The sequence below is a fragment of the Lacerta agilis genome, chromosome 11 (genome assembly GCF_009819535.1).
Source record: "Lacerta agilis isolate rLacAgi1 chromosome 11, rLacAgi1.pri, whole genome shotgun sequence".
NCBI classification, from domain to species: domain Eukaryota; kingdom Metazoa; phylum Chordata; class Lepidosauria; order Squamata; family Lacertidae; genus Lacerta; species Lacerta agilis.
In genome coordinates, this window is record NC_046322.1 from 55828270 (window position 1) to 55853153 (window position 24884).

Genomic DNA, 24884 nt, shown 5'->3' on the forward strand with positions numbered 1-24884 from the left:
GGCATTGTTCCAATGAAAACGTTGGCTAGATGCTGCTGCTCTGGCTAAAGACATTGTGAATGGAATAGCTTCAGGCCACTGCTGCGGAAAAGAACGGCATTCCCCCCCAATCCAAAGGGAAAAGAAAATTGTAAAAGTGTGAAGTTGCTCATAAATTTGAAGATGGGGGCGAAAAAACCAGGAGCTGTATTTTGTGGCATGAAGTTGCTAATCAAGCAGGAATGCTGGAAGCAGTTGTGTACATCTCAGAACTGTTCCTAAATTTGGGCTGGTAGTCATTTTCAGGTATTAAATATAAAATGTAACACACACACACACACAAAAAGAGCTTTTCAATTCCTGTTTGGCAGTGGAACAGAAGAAGCATTTGTAGAAGAGATTAGAAAAGGCATAGCCCAATGCAATAGACCACAGAGCTGTGGGTCTGAAAAAGTATGCATGTTATATAGGTTGTGTTTGGGATGAGCAGCACCTCATAAATTGTTTCTCATGCATCGTATTTCACCGTATGAATGAAACTCCCTGATCCAAACTCAGTTAATTTGTCTACAAAACCTGGTGTCGTTCACCCTGACTGGCAGTGGGTCTCCAAGGAGACAAGCAGATGTCTTTCCCAGCCCTCCCAACTTCTTCTCTTTCCTCCACTTTCAACTGGGGCTGCCCAAACATGCCAGATCCTGATAGAACTGGTGGGGGGCGGGCATGATAGCAGCTTCCTCTACTCTCACAATGTGAAAATTCAAAGTGCTGACAAAGCCCACACAATCCCTTAAAAAGTCTATATGAACATGTCCTTAGGAAGAAATAGAGATGGAGAAGACGTGCCAATTTAAGAAGGTGATTTTTTAATTTTTTTTGGCAAATGCAGCTCCATGCTGCTGACACTACCATTAATTCAGAAGAGATAGGGCTAAGTGATGAAAAATGCTTGGCTGGAAACATGAAGAAATTATGTTGAGGAACTCATGTAATAGCAGAAGGTAGTCACAGGTTTATGGTCTGTATTGATTAGCTAATAGCAAGGAAAGGCAAAGATCATGATGCTGCAGAAAAGAGTTGGCTACCTGAACCAGAAAGAACCGTGTTCCACTGCCAATTTGCAAGTTCTTAAGAAGGATCAGTTTCTAGAACAGGCACAGGCAAACTCGGCCCTCCAGATGTTTTGGGACTACAACTCCCATCATCCCTAGCTAACAGGACCAGTGGTCAGGGATGATGGGAGTTGTGGTCCCAAAACATCTGGAGGGCCAAGTTTGCCTATGCCTGATCTAGAACAACTGAGCCTGTAAGAGGAAGGAAGGATTTATGTGTTGGCACCAATTTATGAGATGTATTGATGGTCATGAATTTGGATGGCTTTTAAATGGGTTCGGGTGCATTAATGTATCTGAATACATTAATAAACCTACCAAAGGCTAGAAGCCATGATGGATGTATACTACCTCAAGTGTCAGCACCTCTGAAGGCCAGTTCTGAGGAGGACATTGCCTTCATGCCCTGCGTATGGTGGACTTCCCTTAGGCATCTCGTTGGTCACTGTGAGAATGGGATGCTGGACTAGAAGGGCCTTTGGATATTTTTTATGCTCTTATGTGGCTCTGCAGCAAACAGAAAGTACCGGTATGTCTCAACTTCAGACCTTCCCATATGACAAAAACTTAGCAGGAACTCAGGGCCAAACTAGACATGTGTGAATACAATTGATGCACCTGTCCTTTTCTTTTTCTTCCTTTTTGGTGGTTGTCATGTACATAGCAGCCTGGAAACCATGGGGTGTGGGGTAGGGAAGAGAAGTTTACCTTTCCCCCACCCTGCCATGATCCTAACACTTATCAGGAGCTGTGATCTCTTATTTCAGGCACCATGGTGGCTATTTCCACAACAAAAACAGGCATGCTAATTTCATTTGCATCCAGTGCAAGTCGTTGCAGTGCCAATGCCTAGTTCCAAAGCGATGGAAGAAAGGTCATCCTTACTCCAGAGGGGACTGTCATGTTTCAGGGAATGGAAAAAGTGTGGGCTATTGTGGGGGAGGATTCTAGAGTAATGCGTAGCCTTTTTTGCCAGCGGTGTCTCCCTCTTCATCACCCACATTTACGAATGTGTGAGTGCACGAGGTCACTGGTGGTGCTGGTACAGGTGAATCAATTCTAGGGAGAAAGCAGAGGTCAAGGGCTGCCCAGGGACCACTTCCTCCAAAAGAACCCGGCAGTAGCTCTGCAGGTGTAGGGGAAACTGATATCTCTACGACAAAAGTGATTCTGCACATTTATTGCACAAATGAGAGGTTGTCAGATTACTACAAAATAGTGATATATAAAGATAGCTTTGGTGAATGTATAAATAAACCCCAAGCATAGCTATTCTGGGATTCTATTGGACTCTGCAGTAATGCAAGCTTGGAGTGGCTGCCAGCCTCTAACATGCTTCAAACACACATTCACCCTGCGCTGCTATGTGGATGATAATAATAATAATAATAATAATAATAATAATAATAATAATAATATTACCTATAGCCCATCCATCTGGCTGGGTTTTCCTCACCACTCTAGGCAGCTCCCAACATAATTTTAAACAGAATAATACTCCAAACATTAAAAAATTCCTTAAACAGGGATGCCTTCAGGTGTCTTCTAAAAGTCAGGTAGTTGTTTATTTCTTTGACACCTTGTGGGAGGGTGTTCCACAGGGTGGGCGCCTCCACCGAGAAGGCCCTCTGCCTGGTTTCCTGTAACTTGGCTTCTTGTAGCGAGGGAACCGCTGGAAGGCCCTCAGCGCTGGACCTCAGTGAACGATGGGGGTGGAGACGCTCCTTCAGGTATACTGGGCTGAGGCCATTTAGGGCTTTAAAGGTCAGCACCAAGACTTTGAACTGATGCCTTGGTGTATCTGACTTACGTGTAAATCAAACCCACATTTGAGTGTGATTTTTGTCCCGAAAGTGACCTATGGATGCATTACCAAAAATAAAAAGCATAGGTCAAAATGGAGACTCCTGAAGGACTACCTGTTTATGCAAAATTCATCTGGATTTGTTTGCACAACTTTTTTTTTTGGGGGGGGGGGGTTATGCAGTGTCCACTGTTTATTGAATATTTGTTTGTGGGGAGAGAGTACAATGTTGCATCAAGCAACTGTCATTCTATACTTCCCAGTGCAGCTCCCCATAACTTTCTTTACCACCAAAAACTTATTTTTTAAAAAAAGCATGTTTATTGTGCATGTGTGCTAAATTCACCTTCATCACACAACCTGAATTTGCCACTATGAAACCCATCCACAAATTAGCAATAGCCTTGATGCATCTTTGTTTAGCAATACTGTACAGCAGGGGTGGCCAACTTCCAAGAGACTGCGATCTACTCACAGAGTTAAAAACTGGCAGTGATCTACCCCCTTTTTGTTGAGCTTTTTTTTAGGAAGGAAAGCCCTGTTTTGGGGGGTTCACGTAAAAGTTGTTGAGCTTCTTTAGGGAAGAGGAAAGCGACATTGAGGGGTTTTTTTAGGAAGGAAAGCCCTATTTTTGGTGGTTCAGGTCATTTTAGGGGTGCAGGGCAAAGATGTTGAGCTTTTTTTAGGGGAGCCAAAGTTTTTTGGCTTCTTTGGGGGGAGCCACTGATCTACTGGTGATCTACCACAGATGCCCAGTGATCTACCGGTAGATCACAATCTACCTGTTGGACATGCCTGCTGTACAGTATAGTTAACTTCAGTTCAAGTCATTAAAGCTTTTTTTTTAAAATAAAAAAACAACAACTGGGATCCTATTTCCCTTTCAGCCAAGCCACCAACATCCTGAAACACCAAAGACAAAGTGCTCCCAATTTATCAACGCCATACCTGTCCTGAGAGGACTGCAGTTTTATATTACTTTTGGCCGGGGGGGTTCATTTTACAAATCTGCTTGTGCGTATACATTTCTTTAGGTTTAAGAAACCCAATTCAAATGCTGCCTTGCCGGAGAATCTTTAATCTTGCTTAATATGTCAGCTACGCTAGCAGAAAAACGAGACCACCCATGTTTGTATACTACAACGGGAAAACCAATCCTCTCTTCATTATTCAAACCATCAGCCCATAGACAAAAGGGAGAGACAAAGAAACAAATCACTACAGTGACACCCAGATCTTTCCTATTTTATCTTGACAGGATTTTGTTTCTGCTGTGTTGCCTCCCTCCCTCCCTGCCTCCCACCCCTGGCTATTGCCTCCTGTTTCTCTTTATGGTAATTGAAGCTGGACCCAAAAGCCCTTTGAGGCTTGTATCCTCTCTTCACATGAGTGACGCTTCAGTGATAAACTTGAACTTAAACTTACTGAGGTGTAACTGAGGGTTCATTTGATAGCTAGTGGTTTTCAGCAGCGCTGCAGGGCTTTGGGGGCTCGACGTGCGTGAGATTGTTAATGTCCTGTGAGGGGAAAACAATAACACATTTCATTAATGCGTTCATGTGTGAAGCATCCATTAGAGCACTCTAGGTATTAATGACGTTATGCTTTAAAATGACATGTGGGGCATGACAGGAATTGCAAGGTCTGATGAAAACAGATGACAAGATAGGCAAATATTTGAATGGCTTCATTTGCCTGCCGGTCAAAGGATGGGCAGAGGGGAAGTGAGCAAGGGAAAACCTGGAAATGATTCCGTTCCGTCTGTGTGCGGATTGAACTGAGTGGAAGTCGGAGGGAAAGGATTTAGCACCGATTCAGGAAAGGATTTACACAAATAGCTATAAAGCTTTTAACGTGTATGTGTGCATATCTGTCTGTATATATGCTTGTATTTATGTACGGTATTTATTCCAGAAAGACAAAGGGATGGGTGATATCCAAGTAAGTCCTACATTGCAGGGGATTAATTAACTTGAAATAAATACTATCTCTTTATTACAAGGGTTAGGTTCTATGCACATTTCCCTGTGAGTATGACCCAATGAGAACAATGGGACTTACTCCTGAGCAGGCATCAATGACTGGTTCACTTTTGGTTGTTTTTAGTATGATGCAGAGAGTAGAAAGTGGAGAGCCCTCCCTGTTGGCACATTTAATTTAGGAGTCTGGAAAACTCAAGACTCAGTGTTTGGGTAACTTGTGAAAATGCTCTGAAAACAGAAGGAAACAAATGCGAATTGTCAACATATTTCCTTGTATACATAAATTAAAAAGTACCAAAAGTATAGCGAAGCAGAATAATTGCCTTGTTCAAACAGCATAGTTAATGGTCCAGGGTGAAGGGAGTTGGAGTTCTGCAATCTTGATATAGGCCTGCCCAGCTAGTACTTCAGCTGACAGGGTCTTAAAGAGGCAACCTCTTGACTTGGAGCCTTGAACTTGTTGCTACCATGTGGCTTCTGCATGCCAAATCAAGCAGAGCCTAACAGGGGAAGGAAGGAAGGACTCAAGCGCGTTTGTGCACTGAGATGAAAAGAGCGTGCAGACTCTGGGTTAGCGAGGTCCAGCTCATTTGACTCAGGGTCAAAGAGAGGCCTTCTGTTTCAGGAGCTGTGTAGGCTATTCCCCGTCCGACTGGTTTCAATGAGCTTGGAGGGTCTGGGAGTTCCCAAAGCAGGCTTCCTCCATTACAGGCTGCCTGAGGCCAGGGGGTCAGGACACTAATATGCATGCAATAATGGAGATTATACCAATGGGGCTGGGGTTGTTCAAAGGAAGAACCTAAAGCCAGGGAAATTATTTCAGTGGACAGGTTCACCAATAGGTCACTAGACAGCACTGAGACATTTGTCGATGGGAAGCTTGGGTTAATATCCTTCCCTCTCCAACCCTTGATTCTGACTCTTTTTGTTTTGCTTTGTCAGTTTGGGTTTTCGTGATAAATTAGCAGATAAGCCTAGCTTGGAACACGGCTGGGTTCTTGCACAAGATTCGGGAAGAAAACGGATGTGACAGCTGCACAAGCCAGTCTTTGGACGACAGTACTGCACATCTCAATGCCATCAAGAATAATTTAACATGAATGATCTGACATGCTTGGCAGAGTCTCTGAGAAAGAAGGGGAGGGAGGGACAGTGGGGGGAATGGAGAAGGCACAATGTTTTGCTAACTCTGATCAAAAAGACCTTCTATGGCTACAATTTTTCGATTTAGCCCCAGAATAGAATTCTCTGCTTGGTTAACATCATGCGGCCCACATTAACAGACTGTGTGTAGCTGCTGTTGACTAGGAAGAACAAAGGAAAATACCCCCCCCCCGGTCTTCAAGAGTTAGTCTTCAAGAGAATTAATTGCATACTTGAAATATTCAGAAGTCATCCACAGTCAGGGTGAGGTTTGGCCATACACTAATTCTCCTTTATTTTCCTTCCAACCAATCTTGATTCCAAACCCAGGTTGAAGACATTTGTTACCCATATCAGACCTCACTCCTGCCCAGTTAATGATTTCAAACATTGTTCAGCTTTCTTTAAAAAAAAACCAAAAAAAAAAAAACCAACCACCTTTGTCCAATAATGTTGCCTGCAGATTTTATATAAAACAACTTTAAATGGAAATAAGCAATCCTAACAAGCCCTCAAATGTCAAAGTAATCATTAATGGCGTTGTTCTCCTTTTTAGTCATTTTTATTTTATCTGTAAGATGCCTTGAGTCCCTTTCAGGGGAAAAGGCAGCATATAAATACCACAGCAAAAGCAATAACACAATAATTTATTGTGATAACAAATACATATCAGAGGTTTTCCATTCATAACATTTTCCCACCAAAGTTAGAAGAAAATATGACTAGGGAAGAGGATTTTACTAAGATTTTGATATCCATAAATTTCAATGTTTCTTTGCCTGGAAGGGGCTTGAGGTTGCATGTAAACCCCTTCATTAGTATCCATTAGTACCTAATTAATTTAGAATTAATATCTGTTAATACCTACCTATTAAAGATTACCCGCAACTGTAGTATGGCTGATAGAACTAAGCTTTGTGATAAATTGTTTTCATATTAAGTCAGTGCTTTACTAGGTATTAGTTGCTATTATTATTGCAAAACATAATATACCATTTTTAGATAAATGAAGTGATAAAATATAGCCAAATAATGGGCATTATTCATCTTAAGAGTTGCTCTAGTGGAAGCCAGCACAATGAGTCCTGCTAGTGCAATGGGGATTTCTCTGCTCTCCTCTCCTGTGCCCCCCAAATCTACTCTGAGGGGACAGGAGAACCCCCAAAATAGCACACAGAATTTGTGTAGGATTTGTCCTTTCTATGTCATTGCAGGATGAGCACTTTCAGCCAATTCATGTCCTTTATTTTTTTTCCCAATTTATATTAAAATTTTATCATGTATGCTTTTACAACTAACAATAGTAACAATAATAGTGTGTGGAAGTTCTATGGAAAATTCTGTCATGCGCCTCTGCTTTGGGTTTTTTAAGGACATAGCAATACTCTTGATGCTAAGATAACTCACGTTACATATGGTAACTATTGACTGATTGAATTGTTCTGCTCCTTTACAACATGTCTCAGAGGCTGTCCCGAGTAGGAATGCTTAAAATAAACCAAATTTATTTTAAAACAAAGCCCAGGTTCAGAGCCGTCTCATCCATAGAAGCCAGTGGCGCAGTGCGCCAGGGCGCTGGGTGCCCCAGGGGCGCCCCCGCGAGCCCGCCGGCATACCGGGCTCCTCCCCCCCAACCCGCCCCCGCCCCCATGGGCAGGCGGGCACTCGCGCGCCGGCGGGCGGGCTGTAAGCCGCCCGCCCTCGCCTCCCAGAGCCCCAGCTGGAGCGCTGGAGCGGCGCGGGGCTTTGCGCGACCTTCCAGCACTCCAGCTGGGGCTCTGGGAGGCGAGGGCGGCCGGCTCGCGCTCCCGCGCGCAGCCGGCCGCCCGCCCAATGCAGCGCGAGCTGCCCAGCAGCGCCACGCCGTCCAGCTGCGCGCGGAGCGCGAGCTGCGCGGGAGCGCGAGCCGGCCGCCCTCGCCTCCCATCCCGGAAGCGCTGGAAGGGCGCGCAGAGCCCCGCGCCGCTCCAGCGCCACGCCCCTCACCCCCCGCTCGCCCACCCCCCTCCCAAGGGGCGGCAAGCGCGGGAGGGAGGCGGCGGAGAGGCGGCATGGCGGGGGCGCCGGAGGGATAGCCGCGCCAGGGCGGCAGATCCCCTTAAGACGGCTCTGCCCAGGTTATCACTTTTAAAAATGAATATACCATAACTTGATAAGCAGAACATTCCTGGTGCCTACATGAAGAGAATGCTCAGATCTGTCTGGTCACCGCCGATGGTTCTTCTAACACAGCTAGTGATGGAGGCCATTATGCAATGTTGATTTTAAATATAAACACTGAATATACAAGACGAAGAATAAAAACACCCTCTCCGTATGAATTATCCAGTGGCCATAGAATAGCACCTGAGATATTTTGACCTTTCGAAGTAGAAAATCACTAAGGGTAAATGGCAAGGAGCTAGAGGCAAACCATGACATTCATGTACAACGTAGCTGACAACTCTTTCTTCACATTGCATACCTTGCAGTAGAGGAACGACATGTATGTTATGGACCGATATCCCTGATATGGTTTCAACCCAAATAATTCCTTAACAGTGTTGCCTGTTAAATCAGCCAAATTAACCAATAGGATATGCAGAAGTAGCTAATGGTATTGTTTCTTTTTTATTATTATTTGTTGGCTGTCTTTCTTATGAGAAAAACGATGCATCGGGATTTGCATGATGGACTATTGTGGGTACCTAAGAAGGCATGACAGTGGGATGTGGGTGGCGCTGTGGTCTAAACCAGAGCCTAGGGCTTGCCGATCGGAAGGTCAGCGGTTCAAATCCCCGCAACGGGGTGAGCTCCCGTTGCTCGGTCCCAGCTCCTGCCCACCTAGCAGTTCGAAAGCACGTCAAAGTGCAAGTAGATAAATAGGTACCGCTCCTGCGGGAAGGTAAATGGCGTTTCCGTGCGCTGCTCTGGTTCGCCAGAAGCGGCTTAGTCATGCTGGCCACATGACCCAGAAGCTGTCTGCAGACAAACACCGGCTCCCTCGGCCTATAGAGCAAGATGAGCGCCACAACCCCAGAGTCATCCGCGACTGGACATAATGGTCAGGGGTCCCTTTACCTTTACCTGTAGGAAAGCATGAAATATAAGATTTACCAATGTGTCTGATTACTCAACTTTCTATTTGGCATCAGTATTTGAAATCCAATGATTTTTGATGTTGGAATCCAGCCTTGAACAGTTGTCACTTATGTATAGAATATTTCCCTTGATTAATCTCTTAAATAAAAATTCCTATTACCAACACCTCAGTACAGTGGACGTGCGGGTTGCAATTCACCCGTTCTGGTACTTCCAGGTTTGGTGCGTTCATATCCTGTGACGAACGCAACATGCAGTGTACGCAACCCAAGTATGACCTTTCTGAGACACTGATGATAGAGTGAGATAATTTGCTATTTAATACACAAAGGTACTGTTATTTTATTTACACTTGGCATTTTATATTGCCCAATAAACCATATATTTCTTTGCACAGTTTTGCATTGTCAGAAGGTACCATCGTTTTTAATATTTTGTTTTCATTCTCTGTCACAATAACATACCAAAGTCAAATTAATACCAAAAAAACAAGCACACTTCAAGCTGTTGGCTCTTTCAATTAAAATTGGCCTTCATCGGGCCCACCTGATTAATCAACTAAGAGTGAAATTCCATCCATGTCTACTCAGAAGCAAATCCCAATTAATTCAACAGTTATTCCCTGATAAATGTGTGTAGGATTAGAGGCTAAAGTTTTAGATAATTAATCTACTGCTTAAAATGATTTAAGTTTGCAGCTCTAACTGACAAAAATTGATAACTGACATGCAGTATGGCATTTTATAGCTTACATTGAATGGATTTAGTATTTGACAAGCATTATTGGAACTCTGACAATATTTAATAAGTGGGAGTTTAAGGCATTTGGTAATTTACACTTGACAACAATAAATAAACAGATATGAAACTGCCAACACATTTATAGAAGATCCTTTTTTTAAAAAAAAAAAAAAAACCCACTGTGGTCAAATTCAAAGTTTGTAATGTAAAATCTCCATTTATGTATAACTCTAGTTCAGATTTAGATTGTTATGCAGATTACATGGAATTACAACAAATTTAAGTCAAAAGTAATGAAATTAGGCTTTTTATTTCTCCCCTCTTAGTCAGTTCTGAAGTTCTCCCGTATTTTACCTCTTCACCAAGTTTTCCCTCTTCTCCACTAAAATTATTCTCAAGACAACCTTTAAAGCAAAAACCTTCCCTAAAGCATCTCAATATCACTTTGTGCCTTTTATAACTGCATGACAAGCAGAACTTATTAACCCGGTGAACCTATCTCCAATGACAGCTATCCCTGTCCTCTGACTGAATACGCAACATCTCTCTGGATATGAACAAAGATTAATAATACTCTAACACTGAAACACAAACAATGGACAATATACACACAACTTTCTGTGAACCTTCACCTTCATTCACATGCCTAGTCTTACCCTTGGACAGAAAACTGTTTCGAATATGACATAGTAGTTGGTGGGGTGGTGGATAGTTCAGTTGTTCAGTCGTGTCCGACTCTTCGTGACCCCATGGACCAGAGCACGCCAGGCATGCCTATTTTTCACTGCCTCCCGCAGTTTGGCCAAACTCATGCTAGTGGTTTCGAGAACACTGTCCAACCATCTCATCCTCTGTCATCCCCTTCTCCTTGTGCCCTCCATCTTTCCCAACATCAGGGTCTTTTTCTAGGATAGTTGATAGCCCTGGTTAACTCCACATTCCAGTGGGCCACCTGAAAGGCCATCAGCATGGGATAAAATATCCCCTACCACTCTCTGGAAACCATTTGGATACATTAAGTGGCGGGGGTGGACCATCTGAATCAATCCCACTTCCCTGCAGAGGGGAAGGATTGCTGAGAAGTCCAGTTGCACCAGGAAGTGATTTTACCATGGCACTTATTTTGTTTCGCTTTTACTTAGTGTCAGATCACCCACGTCAATAGAGGTGAACACCAGGTCTAAGGCATGTTTGCAACTATGAGTTGGGCCAAACCTATTCGGGGACAGCCCCATGGAGGCCATGCTTTCCACAAACTCCCAAGTGGTCCCTTGTAAGATTGTGTCGGCATGGATGTTAAAATTCCCTAGGACAACCAAACTAGGTGTCTCCAGGAGAACATCTGCCATGACCTGAATCAGCTTGGGCAGGGTATCCTTGGTGCAGTGGGAGGGTCAGTACACCAAAAGGAATCCTGTACTGCCCCTATTGCCCAACTTCGAGAACATGCACTCAGAAAACTGGGTCTTCTCAATAGGACGCCTGGTGTAAGCTAGTAACTTCCTAAAAATCATTGCAACGTCCCCTCCCTGCCCATATGACCTGGGTTGCTGTGCGTACGAGAAACCTGGTGGACAAGCAGTGGCAAGGACAGGCCCATCTGCTTCATCCAACCAAGTCTCTGTCACACATGCCAGGTCAAGTCCTTCATCCATGATCAAGTTGTGAATGGCAGTAGTCTTATTAATCATTGACCTGGCATTGCACAGGAGCACCTTCAGGTCATGTGGGTCTCCCTTGTTGATTCCAGTATCCATCCGGTCCAGACCAGACCTGGAGGCAGGGATAGTCTTCAAACAATGACTGAACCTGCCTCCTTGGTAATGACATGGTCTGGTCATAGCGTAACTCCTCCTCCTACCCGTGATTAATGAGATCCAGTGCCCCAGTGCATCCCACCCCCACCCCCCGTGGAACCTGTCCCAGCCATTCTGTTGGCTGGGGCCCACTCCCAGGCAGCCCTGACCCTCTCCCCTTAAGAACCAAATACAAACTATATAAAGCAATAGAAACTAACAAAAAACAAACAAAAAACAATTCAGTTATATTAAAAATTAAACTAGTCCCCAGACCCAACGAAGAAGAAGAAGAAGAAGAAGAAGAAGAAGAGGAGGAGGAGGAGGAGTTTGGATTTGATATCCCGCTTTATCACTACCCGAAGGAGTCTCAAAGCGGCTAACATTCTCCTTTCCCTTCCTCCCCCACAACAAACACTCTGTGAGGTGAGTGGGGCTGAGAGACTTCAGAGAAGTGTGACTAGCCCAAGGTCACTCAGCAACTGCATGTGGAGGAGCGGAGACGCGAACCCGGTTCCCCAGATTACGAGTCTACCACTCTTAACCACTACACCACACTGGCTCTCTAAACGTTAATCATACCCCAACAGAGCAAAAACCAAACCATAAACCAACTTTTAAAACACCGCAAATTAAAACTATTTTAAAACATTTAAAAGCAGTCACTGAAGTAGGGCAGGGTGAGCCTGGGCCCCACCCCCTGGGCCAGATGGGAAGGGCCTTGTAGGGAGCAGCCTTCAGCACTCACAGCTGGTAGGTTGTTATGTTGTAAGCCAAAAATGGCTTATCTTCTGAGTTACACCAATAAAACTCAGAGACAAGAGGAGCTAGGAGTCCATTGTTGTTTATTGCAAAGCAATAGGTTACAGTCGAATATTTTCGCAAAACTACAACCCCACCCAGGGGTATTTGTAACATTTCAAACAAAGGATTTCAATTTTAACCAATCATGTACACCATTACCTCATTTCATGTGTAATATACATGTGCAGTATGCATTGCTAACTAAACTTTGGTCCTCACCGTGATCTGTTACATTGTGTTAGTATGCATGATGGGAACCTGTGTTACGTGTAGCCATTTGCACCATGTAGCAACTTATGTGCTAGTTTATGAGCTGTATCTTTGTGATTGACGTATTAGCTGTCCTTCTGTCCCAGTGGGGGACGGCATCTTGCCAAATCATCAGTTTCTTAAAGCAACAGGTTACCATAACTTCTGTATTAGAAGCATATTCAAGGATTTACAGGGGGTTCACATTATCACATTCATTATGGCCCTTTGGGCCACTGCCACTGTCAGACTAAGATCTGGGTGACCTGAGTTCTAGTTCCCATTCAGCAATGAATGACCTTGGGGGCAGTCAGTGTCTCTTGGCCTCACAGGGTTGTTGTGAGAATAAAATGGGGGAGAGGAGAACCACCTTGAGCTCCTTGGAGAAAGGTCATGAGAAGTAACAAAGATGAATAAATAAATAGATCTTGCATCAGATTTTCCACTACCATACAGAAGACTAGATTGGATAAGCATGTGTTTATCACTTCCTCTCTGAAATGGATGTGACTTTAAAGTGATTTGGCTGTCTGCTGTGTCATATCTGCTTGGGGGGGGGGGAGGGATCTGGATATGAAAGCTGCATGCGGGAAAGAACACACCACTTCCCTCAGTAGTTTGTTCCAATTACCTTGGGTATAAAATTTGTTCCTGCCAGCCATTTTGACTCCCCCACCCACTAGCTATAATTTCTAACTAAATGGATGGGTGAGTCTGTCCTCCCTGGCAGAGAGTCTGCTTGAGGAAATGGGATTAGGGAAACCATCTGAAATGTAAGTCAGAGATTGAGTACCACCAGCCCTTGAAAATAATGGCAAGTAGTTTAGATTTGATTAACCGTGCAAAGAGGAGCCAATGGGAGGTGTTCAATGAAAAGAGTGAAAGGGTCAGCTCAGCAGCAAGAAAATAATTACTCGCTAATTGACAACACTCAATAATTGGTAATACGCCTCCCAAGATTAATATGAGTTAGCAAGGCACTGCTTCTTCTCCTTTTATTTTTTTAAAAAGATCAGCTTTATATTCTGAATTCCCATTCAGTAATGGAATGATCGCCCCTGTGAATATTTTTCTTGATTCCTATTTAGAGAGAAGGCAGCAATCCAAGCACAGCAACCTTGTCTACTGTGCCACGGCATTTTGTACTGACAAACATTCTAATAAATCAACTGAGGCATAGCATATTTCATTTGGATCCTAATTGCAGCTCTCTCTCATTATTGATATTAATGACCCAGTGGTTCTAACAGTTAAGTGACGAACTGAGCAGACAGTATGGTCCATAAGCTTAGCTGCTTTCTTTCTTTCTTTCAAAGATTCAAATGTGAATTAGAATATGCATGCAAATTGGAGCCTAAAAGAAATGGTTGCCTTTCAGCACTATTGAGTTAGCTCATTTTATTGGAAATCAAAGTAACATTAACAAGGCAGTGTGTCTCAGCCACAGCATTTAATAGTGCCTCATCTTCACCGACTGCACTAGGTGTCACTAAAGGAGCTATTAGCAGGCTCCATGGTGTAACAAGGGGAGCTTTTTTCTTGTCTTCTTCTCAATTCTCTTCTATTTCTGTAATTAACAGTTTCCATTATTATTTTTTTAACTTAGTGGGAGAAAACCAAATTGCTGCTTGAATGCAACCCTCTCTTGAATACACAAAAATAAATTTCCTTAGGCTAGATTGAAATCTATCCCCACTGAAATATATTGCTAGTTTTAATGAGCCTAGGCAATTCTGAATTTGAAACCTGCATTGCTTATATAAGGGGTTGTTGTTGTTCAGTTGTTCAGTTGTGTCCATCTCTTCGTGACCCCATGGACCAGAGCACGCCAGGCACGCCTATCTTTCACTGCCTCCCGCAGTTTGGCCAAACTCATGCTAGTCGCTTCGAGAACACTGTCCAAACATCTCATCCTCTGTCATCCCCTTCTCCTTGTGCCCTCCATCTTTCCCAACATCAGGGTCTTTTCTAGGGAGTCTTCACTTCTCATGAGGTGGCCAAAGTACTGGAGTCTCAACTTCAGGATCTGTCCTTCCAGTGATCACTCAGGGCTGATTTCCTTCAGAATGGATAAGTTTGATCTTTTTGCAGTCCATGGGACTTTCAAGAGTCTCCTCCAGCACCATAATTCAAAAGCATCAATTCTTTGGCAGTCAGTCTTCTTTATGGTCCAGCTCTCACTTCCATACATCACTACTGGGAAAACCATAGCTTTAACTATACGGACCTTTGTCAGCAAGGTGATACCAGGGGTGGGCAGCCTTAAAAAAAAGAAAAAAAGTTGAATGCTGCAGTACCTTGGAGGCTGAATACTGGGATTGGAATCAAAAGTAGGCAGGGCTGGAGTCAAAAGTGGGGAGTGTTAGACTCCCTAAATGGGTGGTGCTCAGACCAAAAGGGACCACCCCTTTCTCTCTCCTGGCTGTCACCCTTTTTTCTCTTTCTGGCACTCCTCTCCCTCTCCCTCTCTCTTCCTTCTGTGTCATCCCTCTTTCCCTTCTCCTTGCCAGCTGCATCTAATTAGGCCAAGGGCTGCATATGGCTCTAAGGCTGAAGGTTGCTGACCCCTAGTCTATGTAGTTAAGCAGAAAAATGGATGTGATGGTACTAAGCAATATCCTTATTTACACACAGCTCCATGGCTGCATTTTTACTTTTGCAGCTCTGCTTTTCTGCCTGTTCTCAGATTTAATATGAGTTATTAGGTGTTGCCACACATGACAACTGTTTTACAATCTTTCTCTTCCTGCTTGAAAATGCAGACTTCCAGGAGGAATGTCCCATGGTTCTTCTGGTTAATTTGTGCCGTGTCCAGCTGTTCTACCAATGTCTTGAAATCCAGTATTTTCAGTTTTCTGCAACTAGTCCTTTAAAGGTGAACATGCTGTGTGACTGGGTGAGGCACTACTGTGTAGTGCAACAGTGTACTGGTGGCACTAAATGTAAGATTTATTTATTATAACAGGATCAGGTTACATCACGTCTACTAATGCTACATCATATCTTAAGATAGATTCCTGTATTATTATTTTTTAATAAAATCTTCTTTCACATTTCCTAAAATGTAGAGTTCAAAACTAGATTTAGTTCCTTTCTTGATCCATTGAGGTCATTTTGAACTTTAACACTTGAAAGCTACTTCGTTCCTTTCCAATCCTGAAACCTGCAGTAAAATATTTGCCAAGCGTTTTTGCTGAAGGCACTGATGTTCTGGTATACTCTCCCTGTGGAGATTCATCAGCTTTGCTCTTTACTATCTGTTAGAAATAAATGGAGAATGCTTTTATTTCCTCAGGCTCTTCATCAGGGCCTGCCCAAGAAGTTTTGCTTCCATTGATGAAGGCCAAGATGACACCCTCTCGACTCCGTGTCTCAGAGCCAACTCAACTGGTAGCTGAACCTTATTTCAGCACCGCTGACAGAACAGCATCTTCTGGGCAGCAGGGTAGCTTAATAGTGCAGGGTAGGCAGTGAAGCACACAGCTCTGTTCTCTAACAGCTCATTGCTGTTGCTCACCCCCAGGGTCTCCCACCTGAGGTGGCTGCCTCATTCTGTCTAATAGTAGGGCCGGCCCTCCTTCCAAAGTTTCACTCTGCTGCCGTTTTTTATTTGACTTCTAAGTGACTGGTGCTCTTAATTGTTTGCATTTTTTTTTTTTGCAATACAAAAAAATAGGGCAGACTTCAACTACCGCCTCCCATTTGCACAAGAATGTAAAGAAATCAGCCCTGAGTGCTCACTGGAAGGGCAGATCCTGAAGTTGAGGCTCCAATACTTTGAGCACCTCATGAGAAGAGAAGACTCCCTGGGAAAGACCCTGATGTTGGGAAAGATGGAGGGCAAAAGGAGAAGGGGACGACAAAGGATGAAATGGTTGGACAGTGTTCTCAAAGTGACTGGCATGAGTTTGGCCAAACTGCGGGAGGCAGTGGAGGATAGGGGTGCATGGCGTGGTCTGCTCCATGGGGTCACGAAGAGTCGGATGCGACTGAATGACTGAACAACAACAATGGAACCTCACTTTCTCTGCCCCCTGTGCCCTCCTCAAATCTGCTCCAGAGGGTCAGAGGAGCCCCCAGAACAGATTTAGGGAGTGCATGAGGGGAAGGGGATAATATTCTGTGGTATATTGTGCTGATGTAACAATAGACTTAGCACCATGGTGGTAGTTCTCTTTTGGGGTTAAGCTACTCTGGTTGCAGTATGAACAGAATAATGAGACATACATTTTAAAATTGTACTCGTTATCATCCTGATGCAAGCAGTTATTTCACAGCAGAGTTGTAGTTGTAGGTGTTTGCGGATTGATCAATCTGCAACAGGGTGGATAACTGGCTTTTTTGGGCAGAACTTGCCCTTTGCCTGAGCTGTAAGTGCAGTGCACAGTCTATTTTCTTGTGGGTAGGGAGGGAGGTAGAGTGCTGTGGAGACAGATGAAATTTCTTTGGCTGCTTATTCATAAACAAATTAAGATGCAGGCAACCACCTTAAGAGAACAAGTGCTGGTCACTGAGGTAGCATCACATCCTCAGAAGCAAAACAGCATGATTGCTTGGTTTTTCCATGCCTTGGCCCATTTGTAAGCCACCAGCAGAGCATGCTGGATGTGTCTTACCCACAAGCCACTCATGCTCATGGAAGAATGCTCCTAATGCCATCAAGCTTGTGCTTAGGTCCTGCTTACAGGTTTTCCACTGCCATCTGGTTAGCTACTGTGAGAATAGGATGCTGAACTAAATGGGCCATTGGCCTGATCCTGCAAGCTCTTCATGCGTTCTTGCGTGTTCTTCTTTTCAGATAGCTCCAGAAACAGAAAAGTAACTCTCATTGTTGTTGTTGTTGATGTCGTTCAGTCATGTCCGAATCTTCGTGACCCCATGGACCAGAGCACGCCAGGCACCCCTATCTTTCACTGCCTCCTACAGTTTGGCCAAACTCATGCCAGTCGCTTCAAGAACACTGTCCAACCATCTCATCCTCTGTCGTCCCCTTCTCCTTGTGCCCTCCATCTTTCCCAACATCAGGGTCTTTTCTCTCATTGCCTATTAGCAAATGAGAAACTATGGTCCCTCAACAGCGTGCAAAAGTATTCTTGCCATAATATATGCCAGAAGAACTCATGCTACATGATTGTAATGTCTAATCACCGTCACAAATTTGAGTATGCACAAGTTCTGCCAGAAGAATTAGTACATGTAACTGGTGATATTGCAGAACTGATCTTGAAAGGTGGCCTGGTGTTGCCTGTGCTTTCCCCCCCTTTCAAAATCCTGAAATGTGTTATTATCTAAAGTAAATAAGAACAAAATGTAAGTAATATTTGAAATATGCTTGTTTGCACAGTACTTTGAGTACTACAAAAATGTGTGTTCATGCTAAGATTCTGTGCATAAAGTCATAAGACTGTTAAACAAAAATTAGCACAGGCACTCTAAGGATATAATAAAAGTTTCTTAGATCAGGCTAGTAGCCCAACAAGTCCAGCATCCTTCTCAACAGCAACAGCACTCTTCCCTCCAAAGTTTCCAGCACTGCCTCTGACAGCAAAGGGAGAATATCGCCATCATGTTTAGTAGCTAGAGATAGTCATGAATTTGCCATTTTAAAATCCTCTTTTTGTGGGGATGATTAGGGAGGCAGGAGAGGATATATTATTTAATGATATCCTTCCCAACTTGCGCTAGCAAGTTCCATAATCTTGCAGAGTTCCAAACACCCCCCTTTTAAAATTATGCAGCGATCAGCTTGTTGCTGACTCATCTGAGTCTTACTATTAAAGATTCCTTCCTGGTAAAATCCTTTCTAATCCCTCTTAAAAACACAAGAATCTGATTAATGTTAATATAAAAGTAGTTTACTAACAGATTCATTCAGGTTCATAGACATATCCCTGAAGGCAGACTTGGGTTACATAACAACTAGAACTATTCCATAAAGAAGTTAGTCCCAAGTGACTGTCCCAAGTAAGCAGTCACTTCTCCAAACACACAGCAACATACAAAATGGAGAAGACACACTGATCAGAACATGGAGGCCGTGTGCTCCTCCATGCTAGTACAACACAATACAATACAACACACCCTCTTCAAGTCACATGTAGTGGAAGTCTGTCCCAGCTCAGGAGGAAACAGGAAGTCTTCTCCTGAGTGGTACAAAACATCCCCTAACATGTCCACTGTAGGAATGTTGTACTTGACTGCAGTTTTACACCCCACACTTTTAACTATAGCAACTTGGGATTAAGGGGCTACATGGACAAAGAAAATAATAATAATCTGTTTTAAAGAACTTCAGGAAGTTCTATTCCTGTGTCATTTATTAGTCTTGTTTTTCATGTACTTTTGCCATGGGAAGCAACAAATGTTCCAGCGGTTGTAATGCTTTGCCCATAACTCTTTGCTATGAAATTGTGTTAAGAGCTAGAGGGGAAAAGCTGCTTCCTCTTGTTTCTGGACCAGCCGCATGATGTCATCCTGGACAATTCTCCTTTCAAATAAAGGCTCCTTTTTGATAGGCTGGGAACAACCTGAGCTCAGTGCTTCTACCAAAGTTGAGTAATGGAGTGTGTTCAGCTATAGTGCTTTGTCTTGCACTTTCTCCCCTCTTAATTTATAGATCTAGTTACTGCAAAGTGCAAGAAATGTTAAATCCATATTGGATCTACCTATTTTCAGTCCTCTTGGGCTGTACAATAAAACATCCGCTGCCAGCTGACGTATGAATAGGGAGGGTGCGTCTGTGCCTTTGATTTATGCCTCCCCAAATGGCAAAGGTGTCCAGGAATTTTGTTGTTACAGGATACAATTCCCAAGAGATGCTTTAGAGGAACACAGAGAAGTATTTAGGAGACAGGAAGTTTACTTTGTCTTTCTATTATTGTTTATAATTTATGAATTTCATCATTCATAAAGAATGATGTTGCACTTTAACCTTCATTCAATCTTAACAAAAAAAAAAAATTACACTAACAGGTTTTTGTGTGTTTTTAGTACTCCAGTGAGATTTCCAGTGTCTATTTGGGGAGATTTCAGACCCTAGGAATGTTTTTGTGTATGAAGTGTCAGGTGAAGTGTGCTTGACAAAACCAGAACATACAGAGCCAGAAAACATTTATTTGGAGGTGGTAGAATAATTCTGTGCAGTAAATACTCGCACATATTGAATAAATAATAGAATCGTAGAGTTGGAAGGGATCCTGAGGGTCATCTAGTCCAATCCCCTAGAATGCAGGAATCTCAGCTAAAGCATCCCTGACAGATGGCCATCCAACCTCTGCTTAAAAACCTCCAGTGAAGGGGAGTCCACCACCTTCCGAGGGAGTCCATTTCACTGTCTTGATGAACATTGCTGGTAACAGAAGGTCCAATGGTGAGGGGAGAGACTCCATCAGGCAAGGCCTTCTTCCATCTGCCTTGTCCCACCCTCCAGTCTCTGCTTCTCAATTTGTATCGTATTATTTTACGCACTGTGGTTTGCCATTGTTTTATTGATCGTAGTTTCAAAATTATTTATTGTAATTGTTAAGAGTGGGTTTCTGTTTAATTTTTATATGCTGATATTATTATTCTATACTATTCTGTGAGATTTGGAGCTTTCAGGGTTAAATAAGCTCAACAGTACGCCCCTCCCACAGGGAAGATGTGTCACAAGATCTGGGGTATCTGCTGTATGCCAAGCCTATGTGATTTGTGATGCACTGTTTATTGTCAGTCCTACATTCGCTTTTGACCGGAGAGGAGCGGAGATGTCCTCCGTGAGCCCCGGAAAGAATGTCCGTTTATTTATGCTTGTAAATTAAAGCTTGCTTACTTTAAACAAGCTAGACTTGTGGGAGTTTAATTGCTGGCAAGAAAGGCACACATACCGTTGCGCAAGAAGAGGTTTGAAGTTTGAACAACTCTGCAAAAGCACTGGAGAAGCAGGAAAACGCAGCAGGAAGTGTTGCTGGACACCACTCCAAGTGCTAAACTGGTTTTGAGGCTTTTCCAGTTAAAAACAAAAGCCCCAACATATTCTAATGATTGTTGAATGTTACTTTATTTGACGTAGATTGCTTATTTTAAAGCTATGTTTTATTATCCCATTTATGTATTGCATTGGATTGTTAGAAGGTGTACATTCTTTATTTCTTCAGCTTGTAAACCGCCTTGAGTATTGTAAGATAGAAAGGCGGTATGCAAATTAAAAGTGATGATGATGGTGAAATTCACCACTAATACAGTTCTGTAATGAGAGCCCTGTAATGTAATGAACAAACTCTGAAGGATGGGATCCTGACCCTTTTAAAAATTGTTATTATAAACCCTGTGGATTATTTTTCTCCCCTGCTGCAGACACATCGTGGAGAGGAAAGAGAACTTTAAGGATTCCTCATTTATCTTGTTTTTCTGTTTAAGTTTTGAGTTCTTGCAGAGTTCAGGTGTAATCACAGCCTTCTGTTGCAACAGGAACCACCATCTGCTGAGGCATTCTGTAAGCAATCTAACATCTCCCTAGAGATAGTTTAGCATTCAATTCACAAAGAAGGATGGCAGGGACATGTAAACAAAAGGAGACAACTGAAACAGTGAAGAATGGGCTGTGCTCTAAAGATTCAATATGTTCCTTTATAGCGGAAAAAGCCTGTAATGCCATCAAAGCCTGGCAGAGAGTTCTGATGTATTAATTGTTTTTCCCCCTGCCTCCTCCCTTCTGTGGCTCCATTAGAGAGCTGAAAGAAACAACCTGGGGTTCTCCCCAGCACTCAAATGCTGGAGTTGATAGAAATCTGGTGCATGTCCCTGGTTCTTGCCCGTGTGTGACCTTCTGAGGTATGGTAAGGAAAACAATTAAGGTTTTTCATCACAAGTGTTTCCAGAAAGCAACCAGTTGAGGAAGTCGGAGGAAACTCAACCACAAAGCCTTTTTTTAAAAACAAAGGTTAGCACTTTGCTTTCTCATTTGTTTTAACTAAGCTATCTATTAACCTTCTTGTGCTTCCAAGTAGAATGATAAAAAGTGTAGATTTAAAAACCACACACGTTCCAATGGGTGAATTGGAGATTCTAATATCTATTCATAATTTTGTATATGAACTGTCCTGGTAGGATCGGCCCTTCCAGTAGGCAGTGTGAGTTGGAATGCTATGTTGATGCTCTGAGAGGTGTTTCCCAGACACCTATAGCTGAATGCTCTCCTGCTAACCCCACTCAAGGGGAAAGGGGGAGAAAAGGGGACACTTGTATCACTCCCTCAAAACACCAGTGGTACCTCTGGTTACAAACGCTTCTGGTTACAAACGCTTCAGGTTACGAGCTCCGCTAACCCAGAAGTAGCTGCTCCTGGTTGCGAACTTTGCCCCAAGATGTGAATGGAAATCACGAGCCAGAGGCCCCATTAGCGAAAGTGCGCCTCAGGATAAGAACGGTTTCAGCTTAAGAACCGACCTCCGGTTCGTAACCAGAGATACCACTGTAAAGGGGTAGCCACTGGCAAGGCTCTGCCTTCGCAGCAGGGATGGCCAACCATTTTGTGAAATTCTCTCTCTTATCCTCCCACTCTTACAGTCCTCTTTCCTCCATTTTTAATAAAAACAATAAACAGGATAGGACATTTATTGAGGACAGTTTTCTACCTGCGTAAAGACTTTAAATTGAGTAATTTTGGACACTTATCTTTTTTATGCATTGGGAAAGTAGTTGTGAAAAATGCATAAAGAAAATGTTACTGTGGAGAATTGGAAATTGCACAATATTTCCTCAGTGAATTTTAAGATGACACTTAACAGAGCATTGTCAAACCCTTTGGGAAAATTCCTGGCACTATCTTGTCAGCCTGAAACATTAAGTGGTCCTTCATTTCTTCTTCTAATGACAGAAAAATGTTTTGTGTAGATTTATTGGAGAAGAGGCAGACTGATACCTTGTATAACTGGTTGATGCTGAAATATAGCTTTGACAGTGTGCTATGACTGAAAGCAAATGGCAGAAATTTCTCTTAGAGGTGAACTCAAAAGCACAGCTTTCTTTGGTCACGAGAAGCCATAAGTCACAGAATGCAGAAGGGCTTGCTTCAAAATAAAGGCTCCTCAATTTTAATTCTGCTGTGCTGTGTGAAAGCCAGATGACCAGGGAAGATTCAGACATCACAGAATGACACCATGGCTTCTTTCAATCTCACAGTGCGGCAGCAACGTCTCTATGCCCCCCGCCCCGAAATTTTAGATATCACTGTACTCTGAGATGACCATTAATCTCAGCACACAGCAGCCATATTTCCATGTGAACTGGTTGCATATAGCAATCACCAGTGGCAGCACTGACGCTTGGACAGAGTGAGGCAGCCACCTCAGACTGGTGTGTATGGGGGGAATGATGTGTTTGGGGGGGGGGAATGATGACATTGCCCCACCATTTATCCAGAGCCCCTTAGCTGTTCCCCTCTGTTGGAGGGTAGAGCTCTGTGTGCCACACAGCCATCTCTACCCACTTGACTAGCCTGCTGACCCCCAGTGCTATTGGGGAAGCCCATTGCCACTTTTGAAGTAAACCTTAACTTCCAGTCCAGCTGGCTTCTGTATTTGGAAGGGACACACACACACACACACACACACACACACACACACACACACACACACACGGGGTTCCATATATTGGGTAGCAAAATGTTTTCGGCCAGCCCTGGGATGAAGATGCTGATATGATGAATTACATTGAAACCGAGCTGAAGAAAAGGAAGGGAATTGTGGAAAATGAGGAACAGAAAGTGAAGCAGAAGAACCCAGAGGGCTGTCTGTATGAGCTGCCTGAGAGCATTTGGGTCTCTTCAGCTAAGAAGACTGAGGAGATGCTGTCCAATCAGATGCTGAGCGGCATTCCAGAGGTGGACCTCGGAATTGAAGCTAAGATCAAAAACATCATTTCCACCAAGGAGGCCAACACACGATTGCTGGCTGAGGAGCAGAGCAAAAAGAAAGACAGCAAAACCTCCTTTGTCCCAATGAACATGGCCGTCAACTACGTCCAGCACAACAGATTTTATCACGAAGAGCTGAATGCACCAGAGAAACAAAGAAGAGCCCAAGCCCGTCCCCTCAGGGTGGGAGACACTGAGAAACCAGAACCTGAGAGGTCCCCACCAAATCGCAAACGCCCCCCAAATGAGAAGGCAACCGATGGCTATCACTATGAGAAGTTCAAGAAGATGAACCGGTGGTACTGAGGCTGGCTTTTCTGGAACGCAAAAATTCCTCTTCAGACATTAAGCGCAAATGCACAGGGGACTTTGAGAAGGTGGCGTCTCACTTAGAATCATCCCTTTTTTTGTAAACAGCTTTGATGTTTTTGCACTCAAGCAGATTATAAGTTGTATGAAATAAAAGAAATAAAATCAATTCTTGATAAAAGGTGGGCGTTATAAATAATCTAATTCAAGATGATTGAGGTTGTAGCCCCACATTGTGGCTGTAGTGGGTAAGGGTATTTTACTACAGGGCTGCGTAAACTGTGGCCCTCCAACTTCTATCAGCCCCAGCCAGCATGGCCAGTGCTCAAGGAGGATATGATTTGCAGCCTCTGGAGTGCCACAGTTTCCTCGCCCTGGTCCTGCCAGTTTGCCAATGTTCCACCTAGTGTAATGCCTAATTGAATAATCCCCTCCAGTTGTTCTATCTCCACAGCTGGAGGTAGTAACATTTCTGAGTACCAGTTGCTGACAACCACAGGAAGGGAGAGGGCTCTTGTCAGCTTGTGGGTTTCCAGAAGAAGAAGAAGAAGAGTTTGGATTTGATATTCCGCTTTTCACTACCTGAAGGAGTCTCAAAGCGGCTCACATTCTCCTTTCCCTTCCTCCCCCACAACAAACACTCTGTGAGGTGAGTGGGGCTGAGAGACTTCAAAGAAGTGTGACTAGCCCAAGGTCACCCAGCAGCTGCATGTGGAGGAGCGGAGACATGAACCCGGTTCCCCAGATTATGACTCTACCACTCTTCACCACTACACCACTCTGGCATCTGGGTGGCCACTGAGAACAGGATGCTGGACTAGATGGGCCATTGGCCCAATCCACCAGGCATTTCTTATGTACTTAGTTAAATCCTAGTGAATATTCATAGAATACTATGATGGAGCAAGCAGCAACTTGGGCTTTCTTGAGTTCAGCTAACAAAGTTTTAAATACAGGTAGGTAGCCGTGTTGGTCTGCCATAGTCGGGGA

The 24884-nt window shown here is 43.6% G+C and overlaps 1 protein-coding gene across 1 annotated transcript; it reads left to right on the forward strand.

Moving 5' to 3' along the window:
- The first annotated feature begins 16039 nt into the window (after window positions 1-16039).
- On the forward strand, window positions 16040-23950 carry LOC117054755 (telomere length and silencing protein 1 homolog). The gene is made up of 3 exons (XM_033163804.1): window positions 16040-16154; window positions 17490-17509; window positions 23349-23950. Exons 1-3 carry the CDS (start codon window positions 16040-16042, stop codon window positions 23889-23891), a joined length of 678 nt encoding a protein of 225 aa, XP_033019695.1. The 3' UTR covers window positions 23892-23950.
- The last annotated feature ends 934 nt before the right edge of the window (window positions 23951-24884 follow it).

What these genes read in the sequence shown, in the direction of transcription:
- LOC117054755 (XM_033163804.1), top strand. Translation starts at nt 16,040, where the DNA reads ATGACACCCTCTCGACTCCGTGTCTCAGAGCCAACTCAACTGGTAGCT. An exon ending in GGGTAGCTTAATAGTGCAGG is followed by an intron (nt 16,155 to 17,489) that starts GTAGGCAGTGAA and finishes TCTTCTTTTCAG; the next exon opens with ATAGCTCCAGAAACAGAAAA. An exon ending in ATAGCTCCAGAAACAGAAAA is followed by an intron (nt 17,510 to 23,348) that starts GTAACTCTCATT and finishes GTTTTCGGCCAG; the next exon opens with CCCTGGGATGAAGATGCTGA.